The sequence below is a fragment of the Haemaphysalis longicornis genome, unplaced genomic scaffold, assembly GCF_048455015.1.
Source record: "Haemaphysalis longicornis isolate Haplotype H1 unplaced genomic scaffold, Haemaphysalis longicornis Haplotype H1 scaffold_8, whole genome shotgun sequence".
Taxonomy (NCBI): domain Eukaryota; kingdom Metazoa; phylum Arthropoda; class Arachnida; order Ixodida; family Ixodidae; genus Haemaphysalis; species Haemaphysalis longicornis.
Window position 1 is genome coordinate 128,237,930 of NW_027526445.1, and position 25,647 is coordinate 128,263,576.

The 25,647-nt window shown below is 48.0% G+C and overlaps 1 protein-coding gene across 1 annotated transcript in view; it reads left to right on the forward strand.

Moving 5' to 3' along the window:
* Task6 (TWIK-related acid-sensitive K[+] channel 6) overlaps positions 1-24,379 on the forward strand; it is an 89,689-nt gene extending 65,310 nt beyond the window's left edge. The window contains exon 3 of the mRNA XM_077680298.1: positions 17,289-24,379. Coding sequence (XP_077536424.1) covers positions 17,289-17,391 — 103 coding nt within the window. The 3' untranslated portion in view covers positions 17,392-24,379. The remainder of the gene's footprint in view (positions 1-17,288) is intronic.
* Positions 24,380-25,647: the final 1,268 nt, after the last annotated feature.

Consider the following 25,647-nt stretch of genomic DNA (forward strand, 5'->3'; position numbering starts at 1 on the left):
TTTTTTTTTTTTTGCCCCCTCGCTGTGTAAGAGCTGAAAGTTACACCGCCTCAGCTTCACTTCCCCCGCACACCTGACCTCTTCCCGGCAGCCCCCATTCAAATGCACGTCACGGTTTTTACTTAATGCAATGTCCTTCCGCAGACACTGATCATAGCGATCTTAAAGGGGCCATAAATACCGAATACGAGTTCGGTTATTTAAAAATACGTCTTTGCCCGGACAGCAATGACGCCAGTTCAATCACCACCTTCAAATAAGTAACGGAGATTATAAAGAAAAAAATTAGCCGTGGCTTAGTTCGGCTATGCCAGGATATACGTAGCGTGAGCTACGGTTCAGCAATCCAATCCAATTCAGTCCAGTCCAGTCTAGTCCAGTGCGGTCCAGTCCAATCCAATCCAGTCCAGTCCGGCCCAGTCACTGCTCCTTGCGCATGCGCAGCACGGCTCTCCAGGAGCCACGCGAAACGGCTATCAAGCGGCTCGGGCGCAGCGTCAGACTTGGCTACTGCGCAACGGAGGCGCACAGCTGGGCACGCGTAGAATCTTGTTCGTATGATTGGCAGCCGCCCCCAACCGAAGCGACCGCCGAGAAACATGGCTGCGTGATTGCAGTTGGACCCCTAGTTTCGTTTGACCGTATCACTTGAATGTTGACGTGCAGTGAAGCAGTGATTGATTGATTGATTGTAGGGTTTAACGCGCCGACGCAGCGCGGACGATGAGGCGCGCCGTAGTGGAGGGCTCCGTATTAATTTTGACCGCCTGGGGATCTTTAACGTGCGCCGAAATGTCGTACACACAGGCGCTTTTGCTTTTTGCCTCCATCAGAAAAGCGGCCGCCGCGACCGGGAATCGAGCCCACGACCTCGTGCTCAGCAGCGCAACGCCTTAGCCACTAAGCCACCGTGGCGGGTTGAAACATTGATGATAATATTCCTAAGGATGGCCTTTATTGCATCATTTCTGCGCTATTACGGCACTGCCCACGTCATGTAGCGCGAAATTTGAAAGTTCTTAAAATATTTCTCGCGTTCTTTTCTCGGTTGGAAGAATAATAACAACTTGTTTGGCCGTGATTGAGCTGAACCAAACGTTAGTTCTTTTAACCCTTTCGGCCCTGGCGTTGTCAATTGAAGCCACCTCGTAAATGTCCCTCTAGCGCGTAGAGGACGAAACCACTACTGCTGGTTTTCTAGAGAATTGTTCTTCAAGTATGCCTGTTGCGATAGACATCACCATTGTTGCATCTTAGCAGAGCTGGATGCTATAAAAAAGAAAAAGCTCGCGTGAATACAAAACTACGACGTCGAGGCTAAAAACAAAAACAACAGAGGTCGTAGTTTTATTTCTAAGCTTGTAAATATATAAATATGTGCCCGACGAAGCTCATCCGTTGTTTGCAGATTCATGTTATCATAAAATTTAGGGAAACGTGCTAAGGAAAATTTTTCCGCTGGACATAACATTTTTTTAATTTCCAGATGTTCTAATTGGTTTTGCTCATTATTAAGTTAGTTGGTACCTGCACTACCAGCTCTACTTTTTCCTGTGTGCGCTTATGGGGGCCCTAAAATATACTAGAACACACAGAAAACATTTTTTGGCATCGCTGCATCGAGGCACCCCGCCTGGAACAGTGGAACGCGGTAAATGTAAAATGATTTAAGCAAACATTTCGCGTCTTTAGCTTGGGAAGAGCGCAACGCAAGAGGAACAGCGTTAGAGGTGAGCGGGAAAGCGAAGGGAGACATTTACTTGGCAAATGTCGACAAAGGCTATCGTCTTTTGTCGACATTTGCAACGAAAGGAGCAGATACGCGGCCATTTTTTTTTTTTTTTTTGACAGGACGCCATCGGGGACAATAAGAAAGCTTTCGCCCTAATGCATTACAGAAGATGACCCGTTTGCTTGTTGGCTCATCGCACGTGACAAATATCTAGGTAGAAAAGTGGTCTCGACTGTCAAATAAGAGTTTGAAAAACCCACTTAAGCCATTAGCTGAATTTCCCCCAACGCAAAAACGCCCGTGTGTACGAGATTTCAGCATCCGGAGCATCCACTACGGCGCGCCTCATCGCCTGCGTTGCGTCGGCGCCTTAAACCCTGCAATCAATCAATCAATCAATCAATCAATCAATCAATCAATCAATCAATCAATCAATCAATCAATCAATCAATCAATCAATCAATCAATCAATCAATCAATCAATCAATCAATCAATCAATCAATCAATCAATTTCCCCCAACGGACTTACAAGTGTGGCGTCACAGGCGACGTCCCCAAGTCTGCGCGTAGGAAGATTATAGGGAAACGCACTTTCGAACGCCCTGCCTCCTCAAAAAAGAAAGGAAGAAAAAAAGGAACGCCTACATGGCAGGGAGAACTGAGGACATTGCCTACGCATTATATAGATTCTGTACGATCCTCGTAACATCCTTCAGTGCTCCTTCAGGGCACATTACATGTATTAACATTGGCAATTATGAGTTTTTTGCGCAGATGCAGAGCGTTACACGGTTGGTGCTTTTTAGCGACTTTTTCGCGTTTTGCTTTGTGTGTTGGAGACTGTTTTGTTTGTCTTCGTCTTGTGTGGGCGGTTTTGAAAATACTTATTTTGTATTTTCCTATGGCTTTTTATAAAATGTCTTGTCTCTTCTTTTATTTCCTTCGATAAATTATTCTATTTACGTTAAAGTGATGATAACGTCTGTTAATTTCGCCAATGATACATTCTGTGCAAAAGAAGGAGGTCGCACGGTTGGGGCTTTGGGGGCACTCAGCAAAGAATGCGTCCGCATAAATGTTTGCTGGCATTGAGATACGAGCATGTGTCTGTTGCGCTTACATGCACGAGTTTAGCCGGCTACGCTGTTGGTTAGTTCTTGAAAGGATCACAAAACTGCTCTGCGTTTACCGCGCTTTGCTAACATAGCAACGCTGTTAAGCATTGGCAATACTGCAACCATAGCAACGCTGCACCTGTAGCAATCATAGCAACCATGATGACACAATCGCGGGCGCTGCTGTCACTTGAGCTGGTGGTCAGGTAACTAGAAGTCCGTGCAGTTACGTTATCAGTACAGCTTGCATTAACGATCGAAGCGCTTAACGCAGCTGGGAGTGACTGCGTGGCAGAGAGAGGAGTGGTCGCTCTCGGCAAACCTACGCGTGCCATTTGGTAATGCCCTGACCTGCCACTGCATGCGTTTTCGTTACTGCAATGGCGCGAAGACTACCGCCGCCACCGCAAGGACCAGAAATGCCGGGCGAGAGCGTGCGTCCCGTCTACTAAAAAAAAAAAAGCATTGAAGGAGGTACTATCGCGCTCACTATGACCTACAACACTCATTAGTATTCACCGCTTCATACAAGCTTTGTCTGGTGCCCGGGGTTAAAGATCAAGTACGCATTAGGAGCACGACGTCCTAATGAATCAAGCCTTCTACTAACGTATGTGCCCGTAGTCGTTGTTCTTACGATATAATCGCCTGAATACTAATGAGCGTTGTAGGTCATAGTGAGAGCGATAGTACAGTGTCGCGCATTCTACCAACAACTGCAAAACAAAAGAACAGGAACTATGCTTTATTGTGGCGCTTTACGTGCCGAAGCTACACAGGCGAGGAGGCGTGCCGTAGTGGACGGCTCCGGATTAATTTTGACCACCTGGCGATCGATAACGTGCGCCGAAATATCGACAAACGGGCGTTTTCGCTCTTCACCTACATCTCAACAGCGGCCGCCGTGGCAGAGAATCGAACCCGCGTCCTTGAGCTCAGCAGCACAACGCCTTAGTCACTGAACCACCGCGGCGCGTTGAAAGAAGAATCGAAGCGTTCTGTATAGCGACGCTACTGGGAAAGCGAGAATGCAGAACAAGCCCGGCAAGGACGAAGCACGAGGCGTATAGTACGATCGCGAAATACCGATCGTCAGAGGGAACGAAGAGCTGAATTGGGTGGTAAGCAATTCCAAGCTACACGCGCTCAACGCTTACGCGGGTGACGCGGATAAATTGGCACAGGCTCTTAGGGATAAATATATCTGTGGCCCGCATGACTCCATCGAACCCGCGTTCTCATATGCAGGCTCGGAGAACGCAGACTTGGATCGTTGCTTTCAACTCCGCGATCTGAAGGCGGCCCTGTCGAAAATGAAGCGAGGAACGGCGCCGGGTCGGGATCAAGTGACAGTTAAGCTTCTAGCCAACCTCCCAGACCCAGCATACCTTCACCTCCTCGACTACTACTTCAATCAAATTTGGGAGGGGCGAGAACCGCTACCAATTGATTGGAAAACGGCTCTGGTAACTTTTATTCCCAAACCGGGCAAGTCTATCAACATCGAAAATCTACGCCCCATTTCGTTAACCTCGTGTGTGGGGAATCTTATGGAAACAATGGTTAGGGATAGGCTCTCCGATTACCTCGAGGTCCAGCACACTTTTGCCTACACTATGCACGGCTTTCGTCCACATCGCTCTGCTCAGGACATTCTCCTACAACTCCATCATGACGTCATTGAGCCGATCGAGCATCCAAGTAACGATAAGGTAGTCCTCGCCTTAGATCTTAAGGGGGCTTTTGATAACGTTACCCACGAAATCATTCTTACCCATCTGTCCCAAACGAACTGTGGGTATAATGCTTTCAGGTACATTCGTCAGTTCCTGACTGAACGGCAGTCGTACCTCCGCATTCAAGGCAAGGAGCATGGCCCATATCCTCTGGGTACTCTAGGAACACCACAGGGAGCGGTACTCTCTCCTCTTTTGTTCAATCTCGCCATGGCTCATCTCCCCCCACTGCTGAAGGATATCCCCGGTGTACGGCACGCTCTGTACGTATGGTCGGGGATCAAGTGGGCCGCATGGTCCGTCGGGTCTCAAACAAGCGGGGGGGTCTCAGAAGCCGCGATGCTTTGCGCCTCGCCAACGCTTTCGTGACCAGTCGGATCCTCTATTCGACACCATACCTACGTTTGCGCAAATGTGATGTGCACACGCTCGAAGGCATTCTACGCAAGTTATACAAGCGCGCCCTCGACCTACCGATCTCGACGTCTAACCAGCGTCTTGCAGATTTGGGCATGACCAACACGTACGGAGAACTCAAAGAGGCCCATCTCCATATCCAGTACCTGCGGCTTACCAAGTCGCACGCTGGTAGATGCCTCTTACAACGCCTCCACATCTACTACACATATCAGGCAGAAGAGCGAACCACAATCCCAGAGTTCTGGCGTGGTGCGTTGGATATCCAGCCTCTACCCCAAAACATGGCTAGGGGGACTCACGAAGGCAGGCGAACTGCGCGGGTTACAGCCTTGTAAGGACGCTATGGGTCCCGGCCTGGAGTATTCTACACGGACGCGTCTGGCCCTCACCACGGGGGGTGGTACACGGCAGCCGTAATCCATCAAAACGTGCCTGTTCAAGGGCTCACTTTTCGAGCACCGGACATTTCTCATGCGGAGGAAGTCGCCATAGCACTCGCCGCACCGGACCCCGCATCTTGGATCATTATTACCGATTCGCGGAGTGCGTGCCAAAATCTTACCAAAGGTCGCATCACCATTCGCGCTGCTCAAATCCTCAAGGGCTGTTATTATATGGACCGCCCAAATACACGTTCCGTCATCTGGACTCCAGCTCACGCAGGACTAGGTGGTAACGAGGCTGCCGATGCCTCAGCCCGCGCGCTTGATTCCCGGGACCCTCCTCGCCCTCCATCTCTTGACGATCCAGAACCTAACCCGGTCAGCTCATTTCGCGACATCACAGCGATGTACAAATCAAACAGGCTCCGATTTCCGCCTCCGGCGCCGGGCCTGACTAAGGCTGACGAGCGCTGGCTCTTACGGCTATATACAAACACGGTATTGTGCCCGGCGATACTTAGGCACTTCAATCCGGCCTTCTCCGGGGAATGCCCACACTGTGATCATCCGTTTGCGGATACTTTCCACATGGTGTGGGCATGCCCATCCAACCCGGCGGTCCTCCCAATCACGTCCCTTCCCCCCTACCCGTGAGAGCTGGGAGGCTGCCCTGCTCGGCTGCTCGACCTTGGAGGGCCAAAGAGCCCTCGTGGCCAGGGCGCGCGCCGCCGCGGAAGCCACAGGGGTCCCGGACTAGGGACTCCTCCTAGAGTTTGTACAGGGTCGGCCCTTAAGGCCGCCCCTATCTCTCAATTGTACATAGTCTTCATAAATGTTTTTCACCACTGCGCTGCTGAGCACGAGGTCGCGGGTTCGATTCCCGGCCGCGGCGGCCGCTTTTCTGATGGAGGCGAAAAGCAAAAACGCCCGTGTGTACGAGATTTCGGCGCACGATAAAGATCCCCAGGTGGTCAAAATTAATCCGGAGCCCTCCACTACGGCGCGCCTCATCGCCTGCGTTGCGTCGGCGCGTTAAACCCTACAATCAATCAATCAATGTTTTTCACCACCACCACGCGCTCAGGACGCAGAATGCCACCGTCAATGACGTGCTCACGCCAGTCATTACTTATAAACAGCAGCGACAGCACCCTTGCAACAATACTTTAGACAGAAGTTCATCAAAGACGAATTGGAAAGCTCGTGTAACGTCTGCGACAAGCTGTGGTTTTGGTCCGACGTAAAAAAAAAAAAAAGAAAAAGAAAGAAGGCGCAGCCAAATCCCTTCGACGCTCTACGTGAAGCAGCTTCTGGCGATTCAAGATAAAGTAGAGAAAGAGAAGACCACCAAACAAAATGCACTGTACTTAATGTAAATAAATGTTGCATTTGATTAATTTGCAGATATTTTTCTACATTTTTGTCAAGCACAGTTCCTCTGAAAGTTTTGCTAATGCGTTAACATTGCTACCAATCGCGATTTCTTCGCCCTCTCGTGCTGGTGCAATCAACATTTGAGCGTTGTAACCGCGTTTCCTGGTCATCACAGTCTTTCGAAGATATTTCTAGCCATCACACTGAACACTGCAGCATATATAGAACGCAATCATTAGGCGATTACTAGCGACGGGTTTGCATTATTTTGATAACTTTCAAGAATGTTTCTGCGTGATTTCTTTTGGAGCTAAGCTGAATATGGGTAAGGTTCTATCTATTTTGCTGCTCTGCCAGCAAGAACGCCGCGAGCAAGCATGCCTTGCGACGAAGTCACTTTGTCGGAAATGCGCTGCCGAAAAATACTGCACTTTCGTTTTATTAAAAGTATTCTCCCCAATATTACAGACCAATTCGCCGCTAAGACAAGTGTATTATTACTTCGGGTGTCATTGACTTGTCATAATTATTAGCCAACAGCGAAGTAGCAAACGTAACAGAATTGATTGATTGATTTTAGTGTTTAACGCGCCGACGCAACGAAGGCGATGAGGCGCGCCGTAGTGGAGGGCTCCGGATTAATTTTGACCACCTGGGGATCTTTAACGTGCGCCTAAATCTCGTACACACCGGCGTTTTTGCGTTTCGCCTCCATCAGAAAAGCGGCCGCCGCGGCCGGGAATCGAACCCGCGACCTCGTGCTCAGCAGCGCAACGCCTTAGCCACTGAGCCACCGCGGCGGGTCGTAACAGACTTCCCGTCTGCTGTAAAAACACGGGCAACAGCCGAATAAGTATAATTTCAGGGACACCGCTGTAACTCTTGTTTTATGGAAACTTCTCCACAAAACCTCTATGACAATTGGACTGCGAAAAGACTGCGTCATTACGCCGAGTATAATTTACGCGGATTTCGATCACGCCTTTTTTTTTTTTTTTTGGGGGGGGGGGGGGGGGGGTGGCTGGGGCTTTACTGCGTCATTTGGAATGCGACATTTTTTCTTGGGGGGCTGGAGCCTTTCTGCGTCAATTCGAACCGTCCATCTTTTCTTGCGCGGCTGGAGCTTTTCTGTGGCATTTCGAACGCGCCATTTTTTCTTGCGCGGCTGGAGCTTTTCTGCTTCATTTCGAACGCGCCATTTTTTCTCTTGCGGGGCTGGAGCCTTTCTGCGTTATTTCGAACACACCATTTTTTTCTTGCGCTATCCTTTCTGCGTCATTTCAAACCCGCTATTTTTTTTTTCTTGCTCGGCTGGAGCTTTTATGCGGCATTTCGAACGCGCCATTTTTTTCTTGCGCGGCTGGAGCCTTTCTGCGGCATTTCGAACACGCCATTTTTTCTTGCGCGGCTGGAGCCGGAGCAGGTGGTCTGTACTGGGTTTAACTTGGCTCTTCTTAGGTCTGCCCATTTTTAGGAGAAAGATGGTTAAAAGCGATTTATTTCCCTATGCAAGCTCAGTTGAAGCGTAGCCCACAATCCACCCTCATAAACTCCAAAATCCAAACTGCCGAAGTCCGAAGTTCTTCAACTCAGCAAAAGTCCAAAGCCAACGTCCGCGCTACGAACCCAGGGGAAACGCTGTGCGCCCCGAATGCGATGATAGCGCGATAAGCGCGGCCTTTTATAAGTACTTCAAAGAGGACGTATCACCGGTTTTAACGGCGATGTTTTTAGAAGCATTTCGTCTGAAATACCTTCCACCGTCGTTTTCGTCTTCCCACACGGGTCTGATACCGAAAACAGAAGAAACTGAAAAACTAAAGTTCGTAACGGCGTACCGGCCAATCGCTTTGTCGAACGTTGATTACAAAATATTGATGAAGGTGCTAGCGCAGAGGTTACAAACTGTGATCACACTTCTTGTAGGGCCACACCAGACGTGCGGCATCAAAGGTCGCACAATCACAACGAATATACACACGGCGAGATGTGTGCTTGAGTTCTGCGACGCCGCTGGAGGCGCCGTCGCGCTTCTCCAGCTTGACCTTGAAAAGGCGTTTGATTGCGTGTCCCATGATATTCTGTTTTCTGTTCTTGACCATGTAAATGTGTGATCTGTCATTAGTGAGGATGTTGGCCTGGCGTATCGACGTTGCGCCACGCGGTTGATTGTAAATAATTCACTGAGAGCGCCCAAGCGTGCCACGTTCGGTGCGTCAGGGTTGCCCCCTCAGCCCTCTGCTTTTTTGTATTTACATAGAAACGTTGTGTTTAACCATCAGACAAAACAACCAGGTTCGAGGATATCGTGTACACTCTTCTGAAGTCAAGCTTCTCGCTTATACTGATGACGTTGCAGTTTTCTGTTCAGACAAGGAAAGTGTCACTCTTGTCGTAGAAATCGTGAAATGGTTCGGTGTTGCAACAGGTAGCTTTGTAAACTGGGGAAAGTGTGTGGGATTCTGGCATGGTGATTGGCTGACAACCCCAGACATTTTCGCCAATATCACTTGGGTCACCCCTCCAGTGAAATACTTGGGTATTCCACCGGAGTTTTACAGAGACAGCGAGCCCTACTGGCGTGCGCAAGCTCAGGAGCTGCGTGAGAAAGCGAATAAATGGAGAGCCAATGGTTTGTCTATGTTTGCGAGGGCAACTGTGTGCAACATTTTTCTGGCTAGCGAATTATGGTATGTTATGCAAGCGCTGCATTGTTCTCGGGTGAATATACAATGACTTCACCGCGTGTTCGCTGTATTTGTGCGGGCTTCTACCTGGGAGAGGACCAGTCGAATGAATTTGTTTCGACGAACCCGCGATGGTGGCTTAGGGCTGACGCACCTTTTTGTAAGACAGCTTGTGAATCGATTTCTGTTTTTGCGGGACGTTCAAGACCCTTTTCTGCGCACAGTACCTCAAGTGCGGCTAATGCGGGCTTTGCCCGAATTCGTAGTTTCTACGAGTAGTATGACAGGGGGCATCTATGGATACTTTAAAGAGATTGTTGTGTCATCCCGTTTTTTGTTTGCTCGATTTTTGATGCACTATTTGGCTAATGTCACGCGGAAAAAATTATATAAGGATGTATGCGATGTCATACCTGTACCAATGTATAGAGTTTTATACTGTGCAGGCCCAGGACAAGATGTTCTAAAAAGGGTTAAGCGAATGGAAGTATCACCAGGAGCGACGTCTTTCTTCTTTAAACTACACACGGGCACGCGTTCAGTTGCAACATGGATGGAGGGTAAGGGGATTTCTATGCCATGGGGAACTGACTGCTCTATTTGCAAACAACCGGAAACGGTGGAGCATGTCTTTCTCCATTGTTGGGCAGCAGTGTTTCTATGGGATGTCCTCCAAAGGACACTGCGAAATGACTTTCCACTGAACCCCCATGGAATACGGTTTTTATGTATCGAGAGAGAGGATGGGGTGCCGTACGATCCCGTCATGTTGTTGGGCCTGCACAGTATTTGGCGGTCGCGCATGGCATGGCTCAACTGTGATGTAGACGCGCGGCCGACGCGACAATATTTCCGCGAAAGTGTTTCCAAGTTCATTGAAATTCAGAGAGCGAAGTTTTCTGTTCCTGAGTGGTTGCCAAGGGTGGAACCCCTCGCCATGCTTAGGGAATTTTAAATGACAACGCCAGTCCATCATGGCCTGGCGGCCTTTTTGTAGATTGTGTGTTTTCTGTAGTACCTTTATGTTGTGTTGCACTGTCGAAGACCGGCAATAAAGAAAGAAAAGCGATGATAGCGCGATCACATAGACGCCGGTTTTGTAACTCGAGAGACCCAGGTTCGATTCCGACCACGGTAAGCGTTTTTTTTTTTTCTTGAGGCGCGCACTCCCCACACCTGCTCGTCCACACCTTGTCTCCTCACCACTTTCCCTCACACTCCTTGGCCTAGCATTTTTCCCCTATCAACTTCTCCGAGCGGAATTTCCTGTTACTGTGACGATCCGCACGGGCAGCAGAAAGCTGTAACATCTCCGCTGCTAATAAACACGACCTTTCAGGGTGGATAAAGTTTATCGAAACCACGAGTTTATATACACGACCTTTTCCGCTGTCACTACACCCGCATGCGGATCACGGCGTCACCCAAAACTTCAAAACGCACCATTCCGCCGCAATCTTCCCCTTTCTTTGGACAGCTGCGCAAACCTTGGTAAGTTTATTCGCAGCTGGGGAAATAACGGCGCGGCGGCTTGTTTTCACAGCCCCGATCGAACTGACCTAAATTTGTACAGGTGTCTAAAAGCCGTAAAAAGTAGGCTCACGCATCTAAGCAGCGCGAAGGCGGCTGCCTTGTGCAATACACTAACTTGTACAGGCATTCTTACAGGGGAGTCATCTACAGCGTTTGAGTATTTTGAGGGACATGAACTATACTCAGCGGGGGTGGTGCTTCGCGAGCAGTTGTTTGATAAAACACATCGTTATAACAAAATCGCTTGATTAGAATTCGCGTTACTGCAAGTGTTTCGTGGCCCGATTCCAGTGCACATATATGTGCACTGGAATCGGGCCCAATAAGAGCGGCATCTCTTTTTTTGTATTGTTTTCTACGCTCCTCGTATCAATTCCTTTCTCCCGCAAAGTTGCGCCCCGAACCGAGTCGAAAAAGGGTCGCAGAAATCATGACTATGTTCTGTGACTCTGTTTTGACTCACCAAGCGCAAAAGGTATAGTCGTGGAGGCCGGGACTCTCTTTTGACCGCCTTTTTTCTTAGAGTGTAGAGCATACTCCTTTAAGCAAAGTATCGCTTGTAGCGAAGTCAGCTTTTTGCCTCGATTACTTCGTTATGGCGGGAGTTGTATGTAACTCATTGAAAGCAGAAGCTGCGTCTAACCTAGTCTTGCATTACCGGCCGTGCAAACACGACCTGTGGCTGAGAAACCATCATTTCTCAACTCAATGACGACGGTCGCGTTGGATCAATCGTGACTAAGCAAGCCATCCCCAGCGTTACAACGAAGACGGGTCAGCCGTTTGCTCTGCGATCTGCCTAAGCGCTTCCGAATGGTATCGATCTGCATCCTACGCGTTGCGGCGCTCCTCGTTCCTGCCGCCGCGTAACTGTAGAGTCAACGACGGTGGTGACTTTCCCGGCTTCTTCCTCCGCTGCCTTCATCTACGGTGTACTGGCGCGATAAACATCGTTTCGCTGTAGTGCTACGTTTAAGCTCGCGCGGTTGAACGCCTCGTCGTATGGAACGCATCTGAAAAATTTGTTTTTTTCTTTTTTTTTTTTAATTGCCGAAGGGGACGCCGCACGCCGGCTTTCTCGCTCAAGCTCGCGCTGTAGAACGCTACGTGCTGTACAAGAACTTTTGAACCTCAGAAGAGTTGGAACTTGAGATGGTTGGTACATATCTTTGTTGCGGAGGAGCAGCGCAATGGACGGGAAGGAACGGAGAGAAGACAAACGTAAGCGCAAGTGTCTGTCTTCTCGCCTTCTTTCCGCCCCGTTTATCGCGCCACCCCTCCCCTAGAAAGACACCATAGAACGCCTCGTGATGGAGCCGTTTTTGTATTACGGACGACTGACGCCAGATTTTTCGATTAATGGGCCGTCGAAGGCCTTCACCTTAGTAAATCCTGTAGGGCGAGTAAAGAAAGTACGTTGCGCACAAATACTAAAGTTTGCTTCACCGCCATAACACCCATGCTGCCGTAGAGTACCCTTTACAGCCACATCGGTGAAAGTTCAGCGTGCGTCATAGCCAGCAACAGCCTATTCAGACCGCTTGACATTGAACAAAAAAAAAGTGCTCCCACAACAATTTACGATCGTAAACCCTTGCCTATTACAGAAACGTGTCAAACATCTACGGCGGAATGAAAAAATCCCGGGCCATATCCACTAACGTGAAACCTGGGGAAGGGGCGAAGCATGCAGTGTATAAGCGTATTCTTGGCGCCTTGGCGTTTTTGCCAACGGAAGTGAAACCGTTGGAGGGCACAGGTATACAGCTTTGCTGTAAAAGTCTCGTGTCTTTGAAGCACAAAGCGCTCCAGCGAGAGGCGTAAACGAGTGTCCCGGTGTTTTCTTTTTTAGTGCGCATTACGTTCTAGCACGAGGCGTAAGCGAGATTCCCGGTGTTTTATTACCATGACTACATGAGACGAACGACGATTACGACGACGACGATGACCAGAGACGTCAATAGCTCCAGCCCCTAAGAAGCTTCGCCCCTAAAATCTACGATAGGCAGCTTCCCTGGCTCTGAAATTTCGTATTCTCGTACAAAAGTATCGTGTACGGCAGGTTGCCCTGCCGTTTATGAAGGCGCACCGCATTCAAGAACATTGAGGCGTCCTTACCGGTGTGGCGCACATAGGAACACGTGTCATCTTCGTGCTGCACAGCGCGACGCTTATGTGTCAAAGCAGCTATACCGAACAATTTAGGATACCAAACACGTTAGCAGGATATGCGAAATATTGTATAGACTCGCGAATGGTGACTGCTATTTTCCTTGATTTTGGGCGAAAATCAAAGATGGGGCCATTACACGAGGAAACGAAGATTTCTGAGATCGCTTTCTTTGAGGGCGTATGGGGGTGGGAAGGGAGACGTCTATTGTTTTGTTTTCACAGAGGAGCTGTTTAAGGTTGAGCTCTGGCCATGCCGAATATGAACAGAAAACTCCGCTCTGAGAAGTAGAGAGGAAGAAAGTGTTCGCCCAGTCAGTGTGAGTAAAAGTTCCGATGAGGCAAGGAGCCCACAGGCAGGTGTTGGGAGTGCGCGCCTCAAGAAAAAAAAAATGCTTCCCGTGGTCAGAATAGAACCTGAGTCCTATTGGCCTATCATCGCATTAGGGGCGCACAGCATTTCCTTTGGGTTCGTAGCGGGGGCGTTGGTTTTGGAGTTTGGCATAGTTGAAGTGAACTTTGGAATCGGACTTTGCCAGTTTGGATTTTGGACTTTACAAGGGTGGATTGTCGACTTTGATTTGACTAAGTTTGCAGGGAGAAATCTAGGCTTTTTAACCATCTTTCTCTTAAGAATGAGGCAGACCTAAGAAAATTACTCCCACCTCTCCTCGCGGGAACCCCTGTGTAGATGCGACGCATAGGGGGTTCCGTTGTTGTTTCCGTTAGGGTGATTCTCCCATCGCGTGAAACGTGCCGTGAACCCCCTGCCGCGGCTATGACGCAACGTGGCGCGGCTATGACGCAACACAATCCAACACAATCCACTTTAATCCAATCCAAATCCAAGCCAAGCCAAGCCAAGCCAATCCAATCGAATCCAATCCAGTGCTCCTCGCGAGAGAGTGTTCGCTATCGGAGAGGAGAGGGGGTGAGCGCCGGAGAGCGAAGCTCGCACGGCGAGGAGAATGGGGGAGGGGTGTGGACGGACAACGACAACGCCGTATGGAGGGACAAGGCGAGTGAATGAGATGCCGTCGCATCTAAGAGCCAAGTTAAAGCCAGTGAGGACCACCAGCTCCGCTGTTTCCTAAGTCTTCACATCTCATTTGAGGAGGTGGCCGATTCTTTTTTTTCTCCATGTATAGCTGTGCACGAACCGACCCGATCTGGACCTCTTATGACGTTCTAGTGTTTTCACGCCCCAAGTTCTGGTTCTTCCAGCCTTGAAATGGTTCTCGCGGCTTATACACGGGTGCTAATGCGATTATTAAATTTTTACCGATTTAGTTTCATTATTGTTAAGGCTGGGGTTATGCGAGTTCGGCCATTACGCGCTGCTATACAGTTCTGCTCACAGTGAACAACCACCTGAACTGTAACCATGCGTTTTGAATGGATGCCAATTTTTTTCATTCCACTCTACTTCAGGGGCCTTGCCTAAATTATTCGGCTAAAACACTGCTCGCATTTACTATGGTACGCAGGTTACAAAAAAATACCAGCGGCACATCACCAAAAAGTTTTTTTTTCTTTGCAACTGAACGGGTCTTCTCGCTCAAAAAAATTTTGTGCCCACCAAGGATGACACAGACAAGTTCTCAAACGCACTATGATATGTTTACTAAATTAGTATTAATTTGAGCATCGTAGTTAACCGTTTTAGTCACGTTTTGGTCCTCGCTTCTGCTCACTTTTACAGAGATCGCGTTTGCGAGACAAAACTGTGTAGAGCGGAAACAGTCAGAGCTTATATTCGCATGATCTACCGCGCATAATACATTGTGTTCAGCAGTGCGAAGTACCGCGCAAATGTCGTGGTGCATATTCTAATGCTTATATCGACTGGCCACACACGCAGATCATTCGTTAACACCGTTTGATAAAGCTTAGCGACGTGACAACTTGGACGAGTTGGTGATGCATGTTGAACCACAGCGCACGGAACGACGAGACAAGGGACGAAAGCAAGAGGACACACGAAGCGCTGTTTGATAAGACGTGCGCGCGTAACAGAATACCTTCGCCATCCCTTCCTAAAGAAAGTTGAGAGAAGCGCAGAGGCTTTGTCACATCAAAAGTTTGTCAACACCTTCGCTAAAACTGTGTCCAGCCATCGCTGAAAGTGCGTCCAATCGAAAACCCAAATCGCAAACGGAAAACCCGTGCATCGACGATTTTTCGCGCACTAAGTAATCGCATCTGCGAGCGATATGAATGTATACCAATACGTGGTAACTATGAGATGCAGGTATACTGTTGTGCTCCTGCTTCGTGATCGACGCGTGTACATATATTGTATTAACTAGCACCATTCCTTTTTGGAAATTTGCAAGTAACCGTCTTGACACAATGGAAGGCCGGTCTCACGCACGCGCCATGTGTCCAGAGATCTTATCATAGCTTTTCGGTCGGCCAACCAGTCTATGGGGAAATGCATTAGATTTTTGACAGGACGCCACCGGACCCACTAAGATAGCTCTCGCTTTAAAAACCCGCAAAACAAAAAAACGTGAGAATTCAATATGGGCCTCGCATTTATTACGTTCGTTGTTCGTTACGCCGCAGGACAAAACAACTCCTTCCCGAAATTCTGTGCATTAAGTCATGAACCTCGAGAGTGCGTATTAATCGAATTCTCTGCCATAATTAGTACTCTGTGTACTAGTTGGTGAGTTATCCATTCAGAAAAGGTTAATCATGCGTAGAACAAGTGCAGAAATGTTTGGGGAAACGGCTCCTGCAAAGTCTGAAGTTGCGATTTTCTATTATGCCAACTTCAAAGAGCCGACAAAAATGAACGCCTCCTGAGCTGTCAACGTAGGTAATTAAATAACCACTCCTAATGAGCAGTGATGAGGCAGAAAATATCCTAATTAAGGAGGCACGGATTTACGTGAAGGGGCCCCTGGAAAGGGCAGGTTTTTTGCATTTTTGCCCCCGCTGAAGATTATTACACAACCGGGGCCTATCTGGAGCTTTACTAATTGAAATTTGAGAAATTCTTTAGCACGCTGAAATGAAACACGCACACAGCGCATGCAATTCTCAATTTATGTATCGGGAAACGCTGCATATAACGTTGGCTTTTCTGTTCGTTTTCAGCCTGCTGTGCGGCTGTCATTGCGTAATGAACCACTGCTTGCTATCACATCTTATCGAACATTTTCTGATTTCTTGTGGCTTTACTCCTACTGGTTGTAGCTTCAGTATTGCTGCCGACTTGAATCCTGTACGTCATTAGCTCACGTTCCAATTATTATGGGTTACGATTTGTTGCGTTGGTTCAATAAGCTTCTCATGTCACACACTAGAAAAATAAGGCTGTGATCAGAGTGCGCGTTAATTTTGAAGCAAAGACGGCTTGGTTTCTACTCAAGCTCGCCGGCTAATTTTTTTGTCGCGTGCAGTTATCAGAGAAATTAATACCTAGAAAAGTACCCTCAGAGAACACCAGTTATCTTGTACAGGAACTTCTATACCCTCCTTTATTTTTATTGCTTCGTTAGCCTTTTCCATAGCACCCCTGGAGGCCGACTTCGTATAAGATAAACGTACTTAACTAAATCAATTAATCAATCAATTAATAAATCAATCAATCAATCAATAAACATTTCATGTTCCGAAAGTGATCAAAGTAACTATTAGGCATAGAAAGATTGATTGATTGTAGGGTTTAACGCGCCGACGCAACGCATGCGATGAGGTACGCCGTAGTGGAGGGCTCCTGATTAATTTTGACCACCTGAGGATCTTTAACGTGCGCCGTAATCTTGTACACACAGGCGTTTTTGCTTTTAGCCTCCATCAGATTTAGGAATAGAAAGAAATGGAGGTGTTTGCGCATTACACTTCATATTTCTGGGTTCTATTTTAATTTGTTGATGGCAGTACATGTGTCTTCTAGGAGTGCTGTCTTTTGCTCTTAAAAACACCAACATGTAGTTACATTTCTGCGTGTAAACATTTATTATAATGTAACCAAGAGAGTTGATTGCTGACTAACGTCTCTCTCTCTCTCTCTCTCTCTCTCTCTCTCTCTCTCTCTCTCTCTCTCTCTCTCTCTCTCTCTCTCTCTCTCTCTCTCTCTCTCTCTCTCTCTCTCTCCTCCTTCTCCTGTTCTTCCTCCTCCGCGCAGGTACTCGCTGCGGTACTCGCCGTCTCCGGCTGAATCGTCCGTGGTGCACGACGACGTGTTGCTGCCTCTGGACGCGTTAATGATGAAGCGGGCTTCTGTCTGAGAGGCGTCCCGGGGAAGAAAGACCCTGCCGCCATATCGCTCCTCTTAGTCTTTCCTTTATTTTAATTTCATCTTCTTCAACTACGTCTCTTTCTCTTCTGAACCATGCCCGCTTGTCCGAACGTCGCTCTGTCACTGTCGCCTTGTCTGCGGCAGCGCAGCCTGATGAATCATTGCCTGGCGCCTCCCGAGCCGCTTACACGCCCTTCATTTGCTAGCGAGGTATAAGGCGGACGGCATCATTTTTTACCCCCCAGGCGATTGCTTACGACAGCCGTACCACAGTGAGAGATGAATAAGAAACGCATTAGCGATGTACCGCATCTACGCGCTTCTATGCATCTCGAGCTGTTCAACATATCTCGCGTTCCCTTTCGCATTGACTACCTACCGCGGCGAAATCATTTCAGGAACCAAGAAATTTTAGCAACCCTGCAAGTCTAGTTTTGAAGGCCCCAAGGCAAATAGAAAAAGGTGATTGAAATAGCTAGGGATGATTCACCAGGCAGAAGAATAAGTGGGCGCGATTCGCTGTATCCGTTTACACCCAGTTCTGTAGTGCTTTTCTGGTTAGCTGGGATGCTTGGAGGAGCGCGTGACGAGTTATGGAAGCACATGAAAAAATTCTTGGGCCAGATTCGCAGGATCGTTTTGCAAGACTTGTGGCACGTTACTTGATGTGGCAGCTGCGGTAGATGTAACGAAAATGCTTTGGCGATTTGGACCTATTGCCTTTAACAATCGACATCGCGTACAGTATTTGCCAAAAGTTCCTAGGCCAATTAAGGTAGCCCTTTTATACCTGGCCTAGTTGAGAGTGAGAGTTTTCCTGTCCATTGTGAGGGAAGCCACGAGTATTTATCGCCACGTCTTCAGCTTAGTATCTCATAGCTCTCGCGCCCAAGAGTGCGTGACAAAGATAGGTCCGTTTTGTGGCGCTTATCTGTGATCCGTTTTTACGGGGACTTTGGCGAAAGAGGTGGGACTGTTAGGCATAACACAGCACTCTAAGCTTATGGAACTCGCGTTTCCGCGCTGTTCAGCGACAAAGCCATAACCCTCCCCTTCCCTCGCGCCCCTTTTTCCTGTGCTAAGTTGAGTAATAATAAAATATTTGTATCTCACACTCCATTTGCGACGTTGCGCTGCAAAGGTGTGTCACTTTTTTTCGAATGGGAGCCACATTGTCGGACCTTTACAGCGCAGCGTCGAAACGTAAGAGAGAACACACATGTGCGGAGAACGACGCGTTTGCGCATGCGCTTTCCCCTCTCCAAAACCGGTCCTACAGCCTGCGTGCATGTTCCTGACTGCTGCCGGACCCGTTTCCGGAGAGAGAAAACGCCTGCGCAAACGCGTCGTTCTCCGCACATGTGTGTTCGCCCTTTGCGGTAGCCTAGATACAAATACTTTCTGCACACCTCGCAGGAAAACGACACCTTTACGCTGATTTCCCGCTCTTTCATCGACGACGGTGGCAGAGCGACGTTTCGGACTTTCGGGAGAGTTCATCAGCAGTACAAAGGAACAATACTCGGTAATTTTACAAAGTGCTTGGTCGTGTGAGCGTCTCATCATCAGGGTATCTGTGTTTATCCGTGCTCAAGACGCGGGCCGAGACTGTTGGAACTCGTTTCCCGCCTCGCCGGTTATGTACAGTGAATACAAGTCGTCGACGAGCCGATGGGTGACTGCAGCGAGAGCCGTGGAATACCGACCCGCCCTTGAGACGTGCGCCTGAGTGCATCATACCCCCGCCGAATCGTGGCCGAGCCTGACGTGGATGTGCGCGCGACTATGTGTGTGCGTGTGCGTGTGCGAGCGTGGGTGCGTGTCAGAGCGAACTCAATATACACCAGTTGCGAAACTCCTCTTAGGCTCCTTGTATCCAAGAAACTTTACCACGTCTTCATCAGGAAAGTTGAGAGAAGCGCGAAAGCTTCGTTTAATCGAGTGTCAAACCTTCAAAGACCCAAATCGCAAACGAAGAACGAACTCATGCGACGATTTTTCGCGTACTAAGCAAACGCATCTAGGAACGATCTAAATGTACACCGATACGTGGTTTTGTGAGATAAGGGTGTACTTCTATTTGGCTCCTTCTTCACGATCGATGCGTGTATTGACATATCTAGAGCCGAATTCCTCTTCCGAGATTTTTAAGTGGCCGTTTTGACACAATGGAAGCTTGGTGTGACGCACGCGCCGTGCGTCCAGAGATGTCATCAGAGCTTTTCGTTCGACCAACCGGTCTACGGGAAATGCATTAGATTTTGACATGACGCCGTCGGACCCTCTAAGAAAGCTTTCGCTTTAAAAAACGGTCCGCGGGTGGCCACCTGCGCCGAGACCAAACAGGGTCAAGCATGGGGCAAATTGACTAGCCTGCCATCTGTCGACAGAAAGTTGAACTAGTACTGCAGTGCTTGCGGCTTCCGCCGCAAGTCATAAAGGAAAAACCTTGGAGGCACAAAAATTACCTAATTTAATGTTTGCCCATTTTAAAAGCACGCTTTATTTTATTAAGTTGTGTTATTAAAGGGACCCAGAAAAGCTTTGTGAAGGTGGCAATCAAATGCATTCAGGTGGCAGAACACATAACGGGGGATTTTTGAGCCAAGTGTGAGCCCCCTACGTTGTACGGATAATTTGTAAACAATTTTTGAAGATAGCCTTTCTCAGCCGATGAGCGCGACACCGCAGCGAGCCGATCGCGGCTGACGCAACGGCGGTCGCGGCTGACGCCAACGGCGAGGCACCCCCTGATTCGCCGATCGTCGGCCGCCGGCAACGTCACTGCCATTGGCTTCCGGCTGCTCTTCCTCCTTCCTGCGCGATCCCGAGGCAAAGGCGGTTCTGCAGCGAATCCAGCGATTGACGCGTGCCTAGGCGCAGTAATGTAGCTAGCGCAGAACGGAAGTCGAGCGTCGCAATGTCCCATGACTATTCTCAGTGTTTCCAGCTGCTTTGAAAGAAACAGAGAGGGAGGAGGAATCGATGGGCAAGGGGGAGAGGTGCATTCAATTGCTTCTGGCGCAGCTAATACTGAACGTAGATCAATAATTCCAACGGCATTGCATCGCTATGTTGGTGCTACGCGACAACACAGGCCTTTTGTAACTTTTACAAAAGGCTTTTCTGGGTCCCTTTAAGCAAACGTTTCGCAAAGTTCGGTTTTTGTCCGCTAGGTGCCACGCCAATACACTGCCCCCCAGCTTCAAAGAAGCAGGGTTGCTCGCGCGCCCCGACTTCTGAAGCGGAGTTTCACAACTGGAGTATATTGAAGAACTCCCGTGTGTGCGTGTGCGTGTTCCTAACCGCAGATGAGTTGTTCTTGCCGGGCTTTCAACAGATTAACTTACGTGAGCGAATGTGTAGTCCATGTAAAGACGCTGAGTTGTGCTGAAGGTGGCAAGTTTTAATTTGAGTGTATTGTTCGTTAACAGTATTGCTGTATCGCTTCCATGTACACTTATGTAGACCCAGTCGAGTTGTAACGTCGGGGTAGCCGTTGAATAGACGAGGCAGTGGTTTATCATATCGACTTTTATTACGACTGAAAACCGTTTTAGCAAGCATATTACGAAAGAAAGCATTGCGGTTATAGTTAACTACGGCTGCGATGTGCCAAATTGCTTGAATCAGCAGTACGTTTCTTTTTGTTTTTTGCAGTAACAATTCTTTTTTTAATTTTTTTTTTAGCTTTAGCCCGATTCCTTCGTGGCGACTTTTCAAGGCCCACTATATTCGATTTCGGACTGATGCACTTCATAACGGCGACTTTAATTCGCGTTGAATTTTTCCCTGTTGTCCTTGCTTCGATGCTTCTCAGCGGCTTGATATAATCACACCTACATGTGGTTCAGCCGAAAGGATCAACTGGAGGCGAGGGGCTCGGTGTATTTATAACGAGAACTGATCGTTGTCAAACTGCAATATTTTTTGCCGTAGAATATTTTGTAGCTTTTTCTTGTTGTTGTTGGCGGGAAAGACGAAAAAAAATTCTGGACCAAACTTCCAAGATGAACTGCACGCTGCTTCCTACAACTGAGACCGCTCCTCGTATAGGGCGTTGAACCAAGGACCAATCGAAGCACTACGGGCCTCCAAGGCACATTTTCACGGTCAGTCGGGTGCAGAGTGGCTGTTAGGGCTTCGTAATGATTTAGTATCTGTAATAGCTGAACCAAACTTTGACTCCGGCTTACGTCTTCAGTAACTGCACGTTCGCGGCTTAACTGCTTGAATATCCTGTGTAAGCGAACCGCTTACCCGCGTAATGCGCTGCGTTTTCCTGCAAGCTTCGCTTCACCCGCTCAATCTTTCATCGTTGAGAATCGCGCGCGAATTTCGATCATTTCACTTCACGCGCGCTTCGCATCTGGTCTAAAAGGGGCCATGAAGACAAGATTGATTCGTTTAAAAGATTCCTTTGAAAAGATTCCTTTGAAAGAAAATATATGAAGCAGTGGCGGCTTCCAAGCCACTCTTTGGCGAGTTCTCTATGACGTCACAGAGTCTAGTTTGTGCGATTGGCGAGTTCTCTATGACGCCAGAGTCTAGTTCGTGCGATTGGCGAGTTCTCTATGACGTCACAGGGTCTAGTTGGTGCGATTGGCGAGTTCTCAATGACGTCACAGAGTCTAGTTTGTGGAATGGCGAGTTCTCTATGACGTCACAGAGTCTAGTTTGTGCGATTGGCGGACGCCGACAAAAGCCAGCGCTTAGAAAAAATGATTGGGCGATTATAGTGGGGCTTCTATAGCTCCATTTAATTGTATCACTTAAACACAAATGTTTAGTTAGCACACTGTTAACTATGTTTTTAGTGGCGAAGCAACTTTGGGGCTGTCGGCGTCTCCTGTCGTCGTCTCCTGTAATCATGCGCGGTACTAAAACACCGGGACACTCGTTTTCCAACGCCTCGCGCTAGAATGTTTCATCTCCATGGGCAAAAATGCGGACTAAAAGAACACACCGAAATACTCGTTTTTCGTCCGCGCTTGCTTGCTTTCTTGCTTGTATTTCGCTCCGTACTCGCTTTAACTTTAAAATTTGCAGTTCTCCGTTTCCAATTTCACTTCTCCGTCTTCGTAATTGGGATGTCGCTTGCATCTGCGCGCGCATTCTGGAAAGAGAGAGAGACTTACAATCTTTGAATGCGCTTATACACTGCATGCTTCGCCGCTCCCCAGGTTTCACGTTAGTGAAGATGGCCCGGGATTTTTTTCGTGTTTACCTCTACTGCGTCACTCTCGACATCGTGTAGCGCGAAATTTCAAATGTTTCAATTTTTATGGAACTTTTAGAGTTCAACACGTGCTTCGTGGCTGCATCAGAGTTGAGCGAGTTACCTAAAGCTAGTTCTTCCAAACTGAACGAGCCTGTGTTTTGTCCTCAAGGCCCCATTAACTTTTGCGCAAGCGCGCAGTTTCCGCACCTGCGTTTGTCCCGCATTTAATCCTTTCACTGCTCTCGCATGGACGAGCAAGAACCGTATACGGATGAGCTGCCAGACATCGTCTTAGCGTCTGTAGATTCAACGTGTACAATTATAACAGGCATTTTCTTGTAGATATTGCTTCTTCAGTATTAACGACCTTCAACGAGGCTACTGACGTCGACGGTTCTTCTACCCGAGGAAAAAAAAAGTAGCCTGTACCAATGGATTGCAGTACAGGTATCATGTACAACCAGCCAAAACTGCTTACTTTTGTACTTCTCACAATAGCGCGTGTATCAGCTTCTCATCAGGTGTCGATTTAAATGTATTATTTTAGTTTTACGAAAGCGGGCACACTGCCGTTAACAATGCAATTGTTCTTCTCGAAATACAGTACACCCCAGTTGTAACAAAGTCTTCGCAAAGGGAAACTCGCTTCGTTAAAGCATTGCGGGGATGATTCTCTCGAAATGTACCACAGTCGTCACCATGACACACTTTAAATACAGCTAGATTTCCAGTAAACTGGGATTTGAATAAGGCGATTTCGTTATAAAGACGGTCTACTACTGTATCAAAAATCAAGCGCCCCTCCGTCTAACGAAGACGAGGTTGAACGCGAAGCTTTCGCGCGAGGAATTCCTTGGTTGTCGTCTGAGTTTGGACTTTGATTTGCAGACGGTTTGGACTTTGAGTCGTAGAGATTGGACTTTGACTCGCACGCAGTTTGGGCTTTTGATCACAGCGGCTTTGACTTTGAACCTTCGTTATTTGATTCCGCACGAAGAGAGCTTCGTGTTGAGCCATCGTCGTCGTTAGACGGAGGGGTTCATGATTTTTCTGTCTAATTTCGCTCGTTCATGCGCCCCTCTCCAAATCGAAACCGCTTCGACAATATCGGATGGGCACAATCGGATAGACGCCGGCTTCATAACGCGATGAGCCCAGGTTCGATTTCGACCCAGTTTTTTTTTGTTTGTTTGTTTCTTCCGTTTCACCCACGGTCATCATTTTCTTCAAAGAAAGTTGGCTTTCGTGCCGTGAGTTCATAACTCGACGTACGCCATCAGCAAGAGATAGAAAGCTCCGCTTTAAAATAACTCTCCGTTCACGTCCCCGTGACGGTTAGAATTTAAGTTAAAGCTCGTTAATTCCAACTCGGTTAATTCGAACTTACATTTAATTCGAACTGACGCCCTTGTCCCGGCACAGCCCTGTATATTTCAATGAGAAAAGACTCCCCAAATTCGCGAACTCGGCGGTATCCAGAACGGTTAATTCGAACTCAGCTTCCCCGGGTTTCCATCGCTCCTCGCAGAAGAAGTCGGCCCAGTGGGATTACAATGTGTTGTAAATCCAAACCAAACCAAATTTACTAGGCATGAAAAACAACGAAACAAACAAGCAAACAAAAAAAAACAGCGTAGCGCGCTACGCTGCTGCGACAGTTTATTTCGCTTCCGCAGCAAGGCGCCGCGCCGCCGGCGCCAGTGCTCCTGCCACAAACATGTCACAAACCTGCCAAAAACGTGTAGTGGCGGCTAATCCGCGATAACGAGTCCATAGGTGGCTTTTGTGTGTTCTGCGCGCGCAGTGTGGCGCGATGCCTATTCATTCTAACGCCCGCCGGCTAATTCGAACTCCGCTTAAATTGGAACAACTTTATGGTCCCCTTCGAGTTCGAATTAACTACATTTTACTACTAGCGATAGTCCGCTCTCTCCCGCGTCAGGTTGTGAAGGGGGTCTCTGTCGCGAAATGCTCCTCCCCGTGTTTTCGTACCCCTCTCGTGTACGCCTAACAGTATTTTGCGCTGTCTCGCTTTCATGAGTAGTCATAAAAATCAGCAAGCGCAGCTATAGATTCTCTAGAAATTCGCGCTGGCTTCGCGTGCTCTTATTTTTGTGCGAGTGCTTCGATTGTATCCAGGATTTCTGTGTCAGCCCTCGTGAACAACACATCGACGGTGTTACACTTCTGAGCCAGCCATCTCCCGTGTGGTCTGTCTGTTTGTCTGTCCTTGTCCTGGTCTTTCATACGTGCTACTAAACTCTGTGCTATTTTTTCTTCCTTCAAGGGCGCTTCAGTCTCACGTGTAAATAAAGAAGATTTTGTGACATTAAAGCTTGCAAAAAACTCTGCGTCTGTTATCTTGGCCAACACTGTGACGCCGTCCACACAACCGCAGCCATGGAAGTGATAAACAAAGGTAGGTGGGTTGTTTCGGATCGTTTCGTTAGTTCATTTATTACTAACTGAAGTTGTATAATTGTCGACGCGCAATTGTTGTACGGTAAGCCCGACTCAAATTTGCTCTCCTGAGCTTCCCAAACGTTTCTGGATTGTACCATGCAGGTCCTCTAGCCATGGGACAGACCATTTAATAATTTTCTCCTGTTCTTGAAACCCCCCTTTAATACCGCTCTATTTTTTCTTAATTTTACCATGCCTTTCATTTATGGTGTTTTAACTCCTTTCTTTTTACTTTGTTTTGTCGTCTCACTGCATCGTATCATTTTCGTCTCACCTGAAGTAGTTTACCCTGCCCTAATGGGGCTAACCTCTTCAGTATTCGTGTAATTGTTTCATAGAGACTCTTTAACTGGTCGTTTAATTTTGTTATTTTCACCAGCGTACAGAAACTAAGAAGACTTGTTTATTCGAAACTTTTACACACACATACACACTTACCCGAAGTCGGCCGCAGGCTGCTCGTGGAAAATAATTCTTCGGCAATTCTTAATTAAACGTCCCGAAAAAAAGATTCTGAGCGTTCTATAGCCCAACCTGCAGCTACCTGCAAATAGACGCACT